This window comes from Chamaea fasciata, unplaced genomic scaffold (genome assembly GCF_029207755.1).
Source record: "Chamaea fasciata isolate MVZ Bird 193981 ecotype frontalis unplaced genomic scaffold, bChaFas1.0.hap1 SCAF_3, whole genome shotgun sequence".
Lineage (NCBI taxonomy): Eukaryota > Metazoa > Chordata > Aves > Passeriformes > Sylviidae > Chamaea > Chamaea fasciata.
This window is the reverse complement of record NW_027094088.1, coordinates 22,858,552-22,872,665: the sequence shown is the minus strand read 5'-3', so window position 1 is coordinate 22,872,665 and position 14,114 is coordinate 22,858,552. Positions and strand designations below refer to the sequence as shown.

Below are 14,114 nucleotides of genomic sequence, written 5' to 3'. Positions count from 1 at the left end.
GAGTGTCTTAACACAGGTGACAGCCACATTCACCAGACCCCTGGGTGAGAGGATGGAGAATGAACCACAAAAATGGCTGCAAAGCTCACAGGGCCCAGACTGATATCCTGAAGATTATAACTTTGTGTAAACTTCCAGCATGGCTTCTGGCCTGCAGGAATGACTGCTGACTGTGATTCTGTCATGTGTGTTCATCCTGATCTGAAAGGACCTCCCATTCCCATGACACCTTTGATGAGGTAGCCAACAAAATAATATTCATTGCTGCCTTTTGCAGCAGTGTCAGTGCCAGGGGCTTCCTCTGTGGGGTTTGTCTTTGTGTAAGTCCGTGGTGAAGTCTCTTTCTTCTGCAACAGGTGACAGGAAAGAAGGTCCTTTGATCTCTGGTTTCCATGAGTTTTGTAAAAGTTCTCAGATATTGCAGTAGTGAACACAGTCTAAAACACAAACCAACTACAGACATGTACCTTCAGGACATGGGATGATAATTTCAGACAGGTCACAGCCAGTCTTCTGGTGATCTCTTTTTGCTCAGCAGATACCTGGGCTAGACAGAGGTCCATAGCACAGGACACGGCCTGGGGTGTCAAGATATTCACTTTACAGAACACCTGAGTTTAGTTTACAGTGAGCCTGGAAATATGAATCCCTTTGTACTGATAGACAGAAGAAAGAAATCTGAAAAACAACCTGAATCATTTACAACCAAAGCAATAATACCCCACTGCTCCACTGATAACATTTGGGATACAAACCAACAGCAACAAAACTGCTAGCCAGAAGTTCCAGAGAGTAATTTAAAACCACCTTGTTGATCATATGAGCACATATTCAACACAGAGAAAAGCACACCAAAGCAACTGTAATGTATAAAATAGTTTATTACTATAATAAATAAAATTAAAGTTCTTTTTTTACAAATATTATTTTGTGCTTGTTTAAAAATGTTGAACTAGGGATATCATTAATGGAGGTGGCTGCATTTGTATCTGAAACATTCCCAGACAGTGCGTATACATACATACATACACACACTGTCTATCTACTGGCAGCTGCTTTGCTGACCACAAAAATAGTATCTACTCATTCTCTGTTTCTAGTCATGCTTCATTGAACAAAGTGACAAATGCAAAGAAAGAAAAAAAAAAAAAAAACTGAGTATTTGGTGGATTTCTGAAAGGATAAAAACAAGTGAAGTACATTGAAAAGCGCCAAAGCAACTGCATTAACTGCATATCAATCAAGTGTCCATGCAGTGGTGGCTAAATATTGAAACGCAGACAGGTCTCCAACAGATGTACAAATATTGATTGTATGTAGGTACAGTAATATAACACATTCATTGGAAAACTTGGTATTTCTTTATATAGCAGTTCATCCTGATACAAGATTATTGAACTTCTTTCATCTACAGCTAAAATGATCCTTTTTCTATGTTAGTGGTCACAGATTTAGCGGGAAGAAGAAAAAACCCATGAGCCTTTCAGAACAGTTAATGAAAACCCCGAACTGTTTTGTTAATATTAGGCATTTGGATCCAGTTACAGAGATGTTCTGGGATTACACATCAAATATGTTTACACAACACTCAACAATCAGCTTGAAACAAATTACAGTTGCAGGTAAATTCACATTAGCTTTGTTGATCTGTAAAAAAAGGTCTCTGAAACAAACACTTTTGCAATATGACAGGTTGGCTCCCTGATATACAAAAGTGTTTACACAATAGCTATGTCTCTTTGTTTTATGAGGGGAGAGGGCAATTGGAGTAATTAATTATCCTAATAAGAAGGCAATAAGTGGAGAAAGAAATGTCATTACCAGCAAGTGATTTCCATTAGATTTAGAAAGCTAATCAAAGTGCTTCATCTTTAGGCAACACTGTAAATACTACAGAACATTAAGAAGGAAGAAGAATGGAATCACAGTTTGAATTATATCACTTATGAAAGGGTCTTAAGGCTAAATGCTGGATATTTCTTATTGCAAAAAAAGCTTTATTTTTATTTAATTGAATCAATGCTTCCCACAACAATGTGGTCAAAATGATGTCAGATTGGAGGATACAGTATCCTACTGTGCCTCACCTCAAATTTCTGGAGCTTCCCCTGGACGGGACTCTCTCTAAAAGGTTTGTCTTGATGTATCACAAGTGCAGCTAAAACACGGACTTTGTTATTGCCAACACACCCACAGGAGACTATGTGGAAATGAAAAATTCAGTTAGAAGATTCTTTTTTATCACCTAACACCAGGGCAAGAAAGCAGAGGTGCAGCAACCATGTGTTATGATGCCCATGAGAAGAAGGATAGGCTTACCACCTTTGAGACAGCCCCTGGTACCAGAAAAAAATAAATCCCTCTATTCCACCATCTCTCTGGCAGGAAAAGCCATGAGAAACTACTGGGGCAGCTTGGCTTCAGAGATACTGTGAGCAACAAACACCAGCTTATGAGCCTTATCCACACCAACTAGGATACAGCATTTTTCCAATTTCACATGGGTTTCTCTTCCCTGGCTATCCTGACCCTCATCCAATCTCCTCTCTATCACACTATTTACCAGACTCACAGTATGAAGTTGAGGCCAGCTAGAAAAATCAAAAATCATGGCCTTAAAAGTTCAACAGTTAACAAACAAGACACTAACAGGACACTCAGTGGATGTCTACTGGGAAGATTTAAGCTCCCTTCTTGGACTGGAATCAATGAGGAAGGAATGTGCTTTTGCTTAACAGAAATGCAATCCATAGACTTATCTATACATAGATATTATATATATGTGTGTATGTACACGCATCTGCACAAGCGTAATCATACACATTGTTGTTAATATAGTAAAGACAAATTATGTAGTAAATTTTTTCACAGATTGGTTAAGAGTGATTGAAAATATATCACCAGATAGTCACAGTAAGTATCTTGTTCAGTTCTTTAAAGGGAGGTACTGTAGAAACAGAACATCGCCTTCGAAGCTGTTAAACAGGGTGTTCGCTGGGATTCAGGGCAGAACTGTGGAAGAGATTTAAAGGAAGAATGGTGTTTTCAAAAGTATACTTGTAATACCAGACAGAAGTAAATGTATCAGAACAAGGTAGGGATGAGGGCCGGGGTTTGCTTTTTTAATCCTTTTTCATGTGCTGCATATTTGTATTCTTTGTAACCATTTAAGCATGAGCTTTCAGAAGTTCCCCATTTGACCAAATCATAATACGGGCTCCTTCTCTCGACTCCTCTTCTTTTGGCTGAAATTTAATTACACCATATAGTCAAAATGGAACACATCATCTCTTTTAGAATGATGCAGGTAATTTAGCAGGATGTTAAATGGCAGAAGCACTATGCCAGAACACAGTTATAACTGAGGCTTTGGGTTTTGTTTGGGTTTTTTCTTTATACTATCTACAAGCATTTGCTTGTGAAGGGTCAGAGTCTTGTTTTCAGAATCCTTCAGTTCTAATCTGGAAAATAATTTAAGTGAACAAGCTTAACCAATGTGTAGAGAGGAACAAGAGAAAAAAGGAAAAGCTGACACATAAAATCAAAGAATATTAACAATTATGATGGGTCTACATGCCATCCAGCCACAGGCATCTATCTGAGGATAAGGCTCAGTGGAGAAAGACAGATTTGTAACACAGGGGCTTTCAGCCACTCTTCAAAGGAAAAGTGCTGCATCAACAGAGCCTGAGCACCATAGCACAGGTTCAGATTAGTCTGGGGTTCAAAGGAGTGGGCATGGATTTGCTCATTTTTTAACCAGTTTGGAGTCCAGGGAATCCAAACACCAAAGCTCATCCTAGACAGTACTTGTTTCAAATTCTCTTAAAACAAATACAGGTTGCTGAGGGATGAGGCACTCTCCTACAACCATTTTTAGTGCCTGGCAGTTCATAAAAATGGTTCTAATCTCATTTACAGCTGTACAGGTCTGCCTGACACTGACTGCTGTCAGGGCTCACCCGGAGCAGACACCCTGTAGGTGTCATTGTAACAAGCAAGCAGAGTTTCTCTGCCATTTCATTACCATAACAAAACTAAATTTGGCCATAATCTCTAAAGACATTAAGTTTTAAGTGGAATTCAGGAGTCTGTTACAATCTTTGAAGGCTTTACAAATAATGTTTTTATAGGCTATTGTAAGAGCCTGAAAAAAGCCTTAGAAAAGGACTGGGTGCACCCACCCACTGTTATACAGGATGGGAAGGAGTTTGGTATCATTCTGAGCATCAAGCTACACAAGGAGCATCCCCAGAAAATGGGGACTTGTCTGCCTTTGTTCACAGGCCTGGGTAATTATTACAATTAGGGGGCTTGTGTGGCTTGTCCTGCTGGGATTCCAGGCCGGGCAATCAGCAACAGCAGAATAACCTTTAACATATCCCTGAGGGCACACAAAAATATCACTGAGAAACATCAATTCAGTATCAGCAACAAAGGGCCAGGTAACCTGCAACTGCACTGCAATTTTAGGTCTGCACTGCAATTCTGGAGATACTAGGCACATACTTGGGAGGTTGTAAACATTTCCTCCCTTGTCCACCTGGGATAAGCTCATGTCTGTGTTTATCCAACTGCAGGTAAGTGGGAGACACTTCCACAAAGGACTTGCTAAGACTTTCAGCCTTTCAAAAATGTTATGAAGAAAAGTGTTATGAATATCATGCTGGTGAGCAATTTGCCTGGTTCAGGAAACTGACTCCAAGGCAGTCTCTAAAAATTTACTGGAACTTTTGGAAATCAATTTCAAATTCTTGTGCATCAGTACACCTGGGGTTTACTTAGGTGGTAGCTACTGTCTAAGAAGACTAGAAAGAAAAAAAAATCATGACAAAATTTCTCACAGAAATTTGTGGGTGGATGAGTTTCTGTGGCAGCCATGCCATTCCTGTTGCAGGTAACTGCTGCCACTTACAGTCATTAAAGCACCAAACACAAACAGTGTGGCTTTGGTCAGAGTGCCTTCCTCAGCACTCCAGGTTGCAGTGAGCGACTGTAAAAGACACCAGGTACCACTGGAAAAACCTAAACATGAAACCAGAAATAAGCTGAGGAAGTAGCTTCTTGGTTTCAGAGCAACTCACCTCCCTGCTTGCCTTTTCTTGTGGGAGGGAAGACGGTAACCTACAGATTTGAACCCACGGGTTGTTTCTCAGGAGTATTTCAATCCTTGGGTAAGAATTCACGATCTGTGGGCACCTCCATACCAAAACAAGAAGTGAGACGATGAAAGTCAATCCTAAACCTCTTGCCTCTCCACTTAGAGATGACGGTGCTGCGCTTGGAATAATTGTTATCTTTGAGAGCAAGGGCAGTTACTGCAGGAACAGCTACAAACAAACACTCTGACAGCAGGACCTGAGCTGGGAGCTTTGCACAGCATGGCCTCACCACTGTGCCAGTCATCAGTGGACATCCCAACTCCCCAGGGATGTCTGACAAAGTTCTGCATTGCACTGTGAAAGCATCAGGCCAGCAGAAATCATTAAAATTGATTGTGTTCCTTGCCTCTTCCATACTTAACGTGAATGAAAGTCTTCCCCAAAAAAATCCTGTGTTTGTTTGGAAATAATCTAGTACCAAGGAAAAAAAATAAGACTTAACACACACACAGTGTTAAGACCTATTGCCATTAAAAATGAAAACCCCTTAAAGTGTGGTATGGTACCACACTTCTGAGGTCTAAGCTACTGTTAAGCAGTGAACATACCAGGTCGGTGGAGTGAATATATTGTGAATATACACCTGTATCCCAAGGTGAGAACAGAAGTCATGGTACCATCTATGCTACCCTATATGAATAATGAAGAAGAGTTTTGGTAAAGTGCTTCAATCTTCCTTTGAAAAAAGTTATGAAAATATAAGTTTTGGAAACATCTCCTTCTTTAAGAAGCAGATCTCTTTGTTTCCTTGCTACAATAGCACTTGCATACAGTAAGCACTGTATTTCTACCTCTACTATCCATTTGCTTCCAAGCTAGATTAGATCAGGAACAATACATCTGGATGTAGAGGAAAATGCCACCATCTAAAATTGTTAAGAATTCTGTGAAAGCCTTTGGCTACAATGAACATAATCAAAACAGAAACTTCTGAATAATAATTTAACAAGAATTAAAAGAGCAGATTCATAGCAGAACAGGACATAAATGCCACAGTATATTTTCATCGGGAGGCAAATTTACAGGATCTGTTAGTGATGTTTCAAATATGTTGTGCCGTGGGTTGCTCTCAGGTACACTGCACACCCAACCCTCCGGTAGCTGGAGTTGAAAGCAAAAGTATCAAATGTTGAAAGACATCTGAAACTGAAGCTTTGAAAAAAACAGAAAAAGTTTTGAAAAAAATATACCCTTGATTCAGTGAATGATGGTGTGGAAGATCCCATTTAATAACAGATCTGAAATACTACGGCTATTTTTGAAGATGTTTCCAAATGTAGTTGTTTTAGCAACATGTCAGTTTGAAATTAAAAAAGTATGTTTTTTTTTTCATCTTATTAGCCCTTCCTTGACTACCCAAAAGAAACTTCATCACACAGTGAAATCCAAATCTCCTACTGCTCTTTGCATTATTACAGATATATGAAAATATACTGTGACATCCAACATGCTGTAGAGGTGACTGAGACAGTGACAGCAGCAACAAAACAAAAAAACAAACAACCCACCAAACACTGAAAATATAAGCACCCTGGCAAGTGCTTATTCATATAGGCATAACCCGAGCTAAGGACATAAGGCATGCTCCAAAAACCTCAGAGATCACCTGGGGCTCACAGGGATGGCTGCTGCTGTCAGAATTCTTATTCCAACATCTCGAGGGAGAGAAGGGGGTTGGGGGTGGAATGAGGACAAAGGGAGAAAAGAAGAACTTTAGAAACTGTACCCTTGCTGTCAAAAAGGCTTCAAAGTCAGCTGCCATCTTGACATGAGGTTGCAATTCCTGTTACCATACCTTTTTAGACAGAGGGAACATGCTTAGTGAACGGGTCCCTCACTCGTTTTCAAGAAAGATTAAATGCAAAGTGTTAGGGGGCTGTTTCTTTGTTTGTTGGTTTGTTCGTTTTTAAAAAGAAACACCTCAGCTAGCTCCAAAAACGTCTTTTTCTGATTCTGGAGACTGGGGCCTTGATATTTCAAACAACTCCTGTGGCGACTGGGAGCTTCTTCTTGAGGTTAATATCCTAAGTATCTCAGCAAGCTGATTTTCTATATTGGTCATTTTTGTGTTTAAAGCCTTGATGTCCTCTTTCAACTCATGTTTCACTTCTAGCATGGTGGCCTGAAGAGTCTGTTCTGGGATGGGATAAAAGGAATGCTTGACCTCGGTAAGGACTGGGCTGTGGTCCTGCGGGCTTCTCGTCTCCCCGGCGTTATCCAAGCGCAAGTCACTTTTTGTAATGCCACTGTCACAAGAGTCTGTCTTCTTCAGGGTAGCTTCTCCCGAAGCTTTAGTTCTCTCAGGTAAAGTCTCCATGGACTCTGCTTTAGAGACCTTGTTCCAGTCTTCACCTTTCCCACAGGCTTCCTTGAACTTTGCCCAGCCCTTCCGCCGGGGGAAGTCCCCGGCCGCCTTACAGGCCGCGTGTTCCGATGGCGGGGCCTGCAGCTTGGCCTGGTCGGAGGCCGCGGAGGTGGAGGCGGGCTGGTACGACACGGGCGTCGCCGGGCTCTCCCGGACAGTCACAACGCTGGCCTTGACCACGGTGCGGGCGGAGGATTGCTCCCCGACAGCATTGCCCTTCTCCACATCCAGGTCGTCTGGATCTCGGCCCCGCTCTGCTGCAAGCCGCGCTTCCTTCTGCTGCCTGAACCTCTGGAACAGCCGCCGGACCGGGTGGTCTGGGGGTAAGATCAGAGGTGCTTCGTTCTTCCTCTTCATTCTCTCCTCTTCTTCCCTCTTGACGTCACTGATTTTCCGGAACACGATCTACAGGGGGAAAGAGATTTCACTCTGTGATTAACCGCACATTTGTTAAGGGAGAAAAGTTGGAGAAAGAATTGTTTGAAAGAATCTATTTTAACTGAGAAGTGCACAACCTCTGCACATTTATAGCAACATTTTCAAATATCTTATGTTGTGTGGAACGTGGTTTATTTCATTATTTAAGAGCAGTCACCATCTGTCTTATAACACAGAAAGAATAAAAAAAAACCCACAAGAAAAAAACCTCTCCAGCTCTGACAGGTCAGCAAGGCAGTGCCATTGTAGATATAATGATTCCAGGAAGATACTTGTTCTCTTTTGTGTTAAAAAAGTGACTTCTTGTATTTGTTTTCCTGACTCTAAACTTGGTTTAGCACCAAGTTTCTAATGTTACAGAGCCATTCCCATCAGTCTCATCTCAGAGCTCCCTCACTGCAAAATGATCTGACATTATTTTAGTGCAGCTTGGCCACTCGTGGGGCCAGTACAGCAGACTACTCTGGACTCTTCAACAGTAGTTTGCAGCTGCAAGTAGTTGCATGTTTGCAAGGGCAAGTGCTTCTTGCCCTCCCTTCCTCCCACAGATTCTTCTAGAAGAAATGTGCAGTTTAAGGATGCAAAGCTGGAGTCAGTCCCAAAGCCAGGGGCACAAGGACAATGGGAGATGGGCTTGGCAAGACACGAGGAAGCTGCTCATGGTTTGATTACCTCAGAAGCTTGTAGAGCTTCATGTCTTGATTTATCTCTTTATTTCTATGCAAAAGAGAACATTTTTGCTCAAAGAAGCATTAATTTTCCATCTACCCTCCTAATTATATCTTCCTGAGCCTCTAGGCTAAGTGATCTTCTATGGGAGCAGCCCAAGCATCCCACAGTACTGATAAAAGCCTCACAGTGTCCCAACCTGTAGCCAGGCAGTGTTTCTTCCTTGTATGTGACGGAAACACATTCTCTTCAAAACCCCTGTGCATTTTACATCAGTATTGGTATTTTCCAAGCAAATCCAAAGACTCCACTCTGGCACTAATGAAGAACCAGTAAGTAGTCTTGTTTGAAAATGAGAGGTCCCTGAAGCTGAAGTTTGCAATACGGAGGGTAAAAGATGCAGCCCCAAGCTTCTACTGAACACCGAGACCTAATCCCTTTAGCTGCTTTTGGGAAAATCCACTCAAAGACCTTACACTTCAATGCAGAAATAACTTTGAGATTCAAATCATTATCAGGAAATGTGTAAATAAACCCATCCCTCTGTTGAAGACAAATTTAAATTAAACTAAAGTTAATAAGCACTTCTCCATTGGCACACACAAAATGAATGTTTCTCCAGACTCCAGTGCTTCTTGACAGTTTTGTCATTGTGGAGCAGGGAAAAAAAAATTTAACAGCGCGTCTTTGGAAAGAAGAAGTTGTCAGACTTGGCAGCATTTCCTAAATACAAAAGAATAAAATTAGCAGGAAGGATATTTTATTTTCAAGCTGCAATTAGGAAACTAAATATGAGATAAGAATAAGAAAACAGGGTACTTGACAGTTGTTTTTTTTTCTTCCCTCCAGGAAACTCACTCTGCAATGAGCTCAGTAAAAAGTGGACAAAGCAGCGTAATCCTTAGAATTGAAAGGATAGCACTCACAGGGAAGGGAATTCAAAGCAATCCTGCCGGCTAATTGCTTCCCACACTCTGGCAGCTTCCCACTTTACCTGAGGGATGAGTGTCAGCCCAGTGTTAGGGCAACTGCCCTGCCTGCACTACTGGAGCAGAGTGTTGCCAAGCAGGGTCTCAGGGGGTCACTCCAGCAGCATCCTGAGGCTGGGTCTGGGGGCACAAAGCCCCAGCAAACCAAGGCAGCTACCTGACCAAGACAGGTCAATTTGTCCCTGCAAAATTCTGTGTCCCCAAGCCTTCTGTGTCCTGGAGTTTGCATGTTAGGTGTGGACATCCACATCTGTGCCAGGTGTAGCTGACAGGGCTCACTTTGTACATGAGCATGTTGTCTTGGGCTGACCTGTGGATCAGAACTTGCCTTAAATGCTCAGAAGGGATGTCTGACTGGCTGGTGCAGTGGTCACACTCACAGGGATCATCAGGGAAGGCTTTTCAGACCCAGGGGCCGGGATGCTTTGCAGAGTCAGTGTCTGGGCCAACCCCTGCTCCACACACCCAATCAGCACTTGTCTGGAAAGCATTGGAGCAACTCTCGCTATTTAATGACTGGTTTTTGCAACATAAATTGTAAGTTACGTGTAAGTTGCATGACAGAAGCTGTCTCTGCTACAGGAGAGACAGCAATGAGCAAGGCAAATGATCCAGTATTAACAGTCTGGCCCAATCCATATTAGCCCTAGCCACTGCACCTCAAGCAGTTACTAGCATGATCTCGGTGGTGGAGGACACAATGAATCTACCAGCAAATGCAGAAAAGTGAGCACTGATGGACAAGCTGTTGGCAGCACTCATCCACCCACAGCCCCAACTGCTCTCCATGGCACTGCCTAGGTGAGTCCTCCCTGTGGATGCCAGGCACACTTGGCCATGGAGGAGCTGCCACCAGCCTTCCCACTGTGTGGTGGTCAGCCTGAGAGCCCTGAACACACCTTCACTGCTTTGCTTTCGGGAGATCCAACTGCAGCAGGAACAGGAATCTATGTAGCAGGAGATGTATAAACACTGCATTTTCCATGGGTACTGCTACCACACTAACGAAAGCTCTAATTTCCATTTTCCACAAGGCCTTACACCAGCTCTGAGGGAAGTACACCAGGGCAGCGGCCACTGCATGAATGCAGAAATGCAATGCTTGGGTCTCCCACCCTGCTTGACATATTCTACAGGTATGCATTTATGTGACAAGCTGTGCTCGTGCCGTGCAAGTCAAACATAGGCACATTTGCCAGGGACAGCTCTCCAACTCTTGGGCTGGCTCCTTTTACCTGACTCCTTTTCATGGAGAAACAGCTGTCAGAGAGCAACTTCTCTTTGGGAAGCTCAGGCAAAGATGTCACTTATCTCCTTTTTTGCAAGTTCCCCAATACCATATTTTCTCCAGACAGCTCCACAGTTATGTAGTAAGCAAAAATATTATAGCTATGCAAAACTCAGCAGTAATTGAAAATACTTTAATTAACTCCATTTTGGATTTTTTTCTGCCTTTTTTTAAAATTAAATGCAAGTCCTTATAAATAAAAATACACAACTTTAAAATGGGCTCTTCTCTTACAACTGCTGAGGAAAACACGTTTTTTAAGTGGTTTATCTTCAGCAGCAGCCAAGTTATTCAGAAAATCTGGTTGGTATGCCAATGCACATACACCTGCTCTCACAAGCAGTAAGAGTACAAAGGAAAAGAAAATAGATTTCATTCAATATAAGGTAGAGAAGTCTGGATCTACATAGAAATTTTCATATGGAATTTGATAGGGCTACAAACATGGACCTTAATCAAAGTCCAAAACCCAAAATATTGTGGCAAAGATCCCAAGATAGCTTTTAGAACAGCCCCTCTTCATCTCTTCCTCCAAGCATTCATGTCTATCTGGGAGGGGACAGAGCTTTATACCCTCAAAATCTCCTAGCCCGTGTATCATACACTGCTCAAACGCAGGAGACTTCACAAGTTATGCAGTTCTCCATAACATTTCACTCTTCAAGACCTAAGCACACAGGTCCCACAGAAAAAAACTAGTATGAGCGTTTTAACAGTATGTCAAAGCTAAAATATGGACAAAGATCCAGAATTGAGATGAAATAATGTGAAATTTAAACACCAGGCCTAAAGTTGCATATTTCACACCTCTAATCTCAAATCTCATTTCATAATTCTGCTTTTATTAAAAAAGGTGCTGAATCTTGTACCTCCACAGAGAAGCTGCCCAAGCCGCCAGAAGTTGGAGTATTGTGGAGGTATCAGCCTAGATTTGCCAAAACCTTGAAAAATAGCCCTGTTATGCACAGATTCTTGCAATCATATAAACATTTAACCAAGGCATGCAGTGATAATGACTCGATAACTTTTTTTTTTCTTTTTTTTTTTTTTTTTTTTTTGAAAATGCACTTAGAGACAAGTGGAGAAATGCACTCCTGGTGCACCCCTGCTCCCCTACGTCCCCCACAGACCTATGACAGAAGGCTCTCTGTGACCATATTCCTGCCTGTGCATGAGTTCTGTCCAAGAAAGAAAGATGAAATGACACCAAGCACTCCTCCCTTTCCTCAGTATTACCTAGTTGTGAAGATGAAGTCTTGAGTAACTTCGGGTAAAAACTCTGCCTCTTTTGAATCATCATAGAATTTTCAAGTTGTATTTCTAGAATCAATGTTTTTACAGATTAAGGTCAAAATATTTAAAAAATGAGGTGAACATAACTGAATACTTGGTTGTCAAATGTGAAGTGCCCAGCAACAGTTACAAGGATTTTACTGTGCTCAGCACAGAAACCCAAATATCATTTAAATAACATAGCATAAATAACAAGCATAATTTAAGTAACAGAGCATGGATATTATTTGTGAATATGACTTCCATAATTTCTTTATGATAAGACCAGGAGAACAGATGGCAATGTGACCCCCAGGCATAAGGCAGGCCACAGGATTGCTCTGAAGGGGCATTCCCTGGGCAGAATCCTGTTACAACTAGATTGCATCTTTTAGAAAAACACCCAGTTTGATGGCAATAAAGAATCCATCATGTAATCTTGATGAAACATTGCTTCAATTTTTGATTCCAGACTAAGTTTCATAGAGTAATAGAACCACAGAATCACAGAATGGTTTGGGTTGGAAGGGACCTTAAAGATCATCCAGTTCCAACCACTCTGCCATGCGCAGAGACACCTTCCACTAAACCAGGTTGCTCAGAGCTCCATCCAACCTGGCCTTGAATGCTTCCAGGGATGGGGCATCCACAACTTCTCTGGCAAGTCTCACAGCGAAGAATTTTTCCTATTATCTAATCTAAACAAATTCTTTCTGTTTAAATCCATTCCTCTTTTCCTGTCACTACAGACTCTTGTAAGAAGTCTGTCTCCATCATTCTTGTAGGCTCCCTTGAGGTACTGGAAGGCTACCCCAAATTTTCTCTTCTCCAGGCTGATCAATCCCAATTCCCTCAGCCTTTCCACATGGGAGAGGAGCTCTACTTTGTTGTCCACTGACTGTAGTTGTTGTTGTCATGAACAGCCCACTGTTGGATGTTCACAAACTCCACCAGAACGGTGCAGCCTGCCAAGTCATGCATGGCAAGTCATGTTCTTTGTGTTCTCCTCACACTGCCAGAAAGATAATCAACAGAAGGGCAAGGCAGGAATGATGTATTAGCAACCAGATTTTGGACTTGCATGCCAACACTGCATGAGACAGACTTAAAGATCAGATCAAGCTACATTTAGACAAATTGTGAATATATTGAAAACCTTACCCTTCAGACAAATGCTGAAAGAGACCTGCCTGCACCTGGAATGAAAGGATCTTTCCATCTTGTGCAAAAACATCCAAGCTTTTTTTCAACTCTGATTTGTAAAGACTGATCCAAGATCCACAAGAATAGCTAGAAGTACAGATTTCATCATGTTTTGAATCAGACTGTCATCATGGAGTTACAATTATGAGGCTTCTAGCCATAAAGCTGCTGCTATTATTAGCTCCACAAGTTTCCCTTCTTTGTATCTCTATAGCATGCACAAATACTGCAAGATTTGGCAGGTCTTCCTCAGCATAACAGCAAGTAGCATGGCATTTTTCTCTGGTGCTTAATAATTCTCTTTCACAGATAGAGAAACATTCCCAGAGTCTGGAAGTGCCAAATATCATAAACAATTAAAAGCTTAAAATTACTTCATACAGTGCTCACAGAAAATGAACTTAAGCGTGAGGAAAACAATCATGAAAAGGCATTCATTATTACACAGTCCATCTAGGATCTGCCAAGAACTGATGAAAATATCTTCAGGCTGATGTTAGTCCGATGAAAATTGGATCCAATCTTTCTTCCTTTTTTTTTTTTTATTTAATTTTTTTAAAGAAGCAAAAAGGGAGGAAAAATGGAAAGAGACAGAAGGCTCAACAATAAAAATGCTTTTGACTTTGATGTTAAAGAAACCAAAGCTGCATGTGATAAACGTAGAGTGTAATGATGAAGAATCCCTATAGCAGTGTATTAGCAGGTGTCAGGGCAAAAGGAGCCTGTGT

General features: G+C 41.6%; 1 protein-coding gene across 1 annotated transcript in view; it reads right to left on the bottom strand.

The window, feature by feature from the left end:
- Positions 1-863: 863 nt before the first annotated feature.
- The window catches only part of KCNH1 (potassium voltage-gated channel subfamily H member 1), a 177,294-nt gene continuing 164,043 nt past the window's right edge, over positions 864-14,114 (bottom strand). Inside the window, exons 11-14 of the mRNA XM_066178346.1 lie at positions 6,958-7,932; positions 6,671-6,817; positions 5,085-5,189; positions 864-3,012 (exon numbers count right to left, since the gene is read on the bottom strand). Of these exons, the coding sequence (XP_066034443.1) occupies positions 7,084-7,932 (849 nt within the window). The 3' untranslated portion in view covers positions 864-3,012; positions 5,085-5,189; positions 6,671-6,817; positions 6,958-7,083. The remainder of the gene's footprint in view (positions 3,013-5,084; positions 5,190-6,670; positions 6,818-6,957; positions 7,933-14,114) is intronic.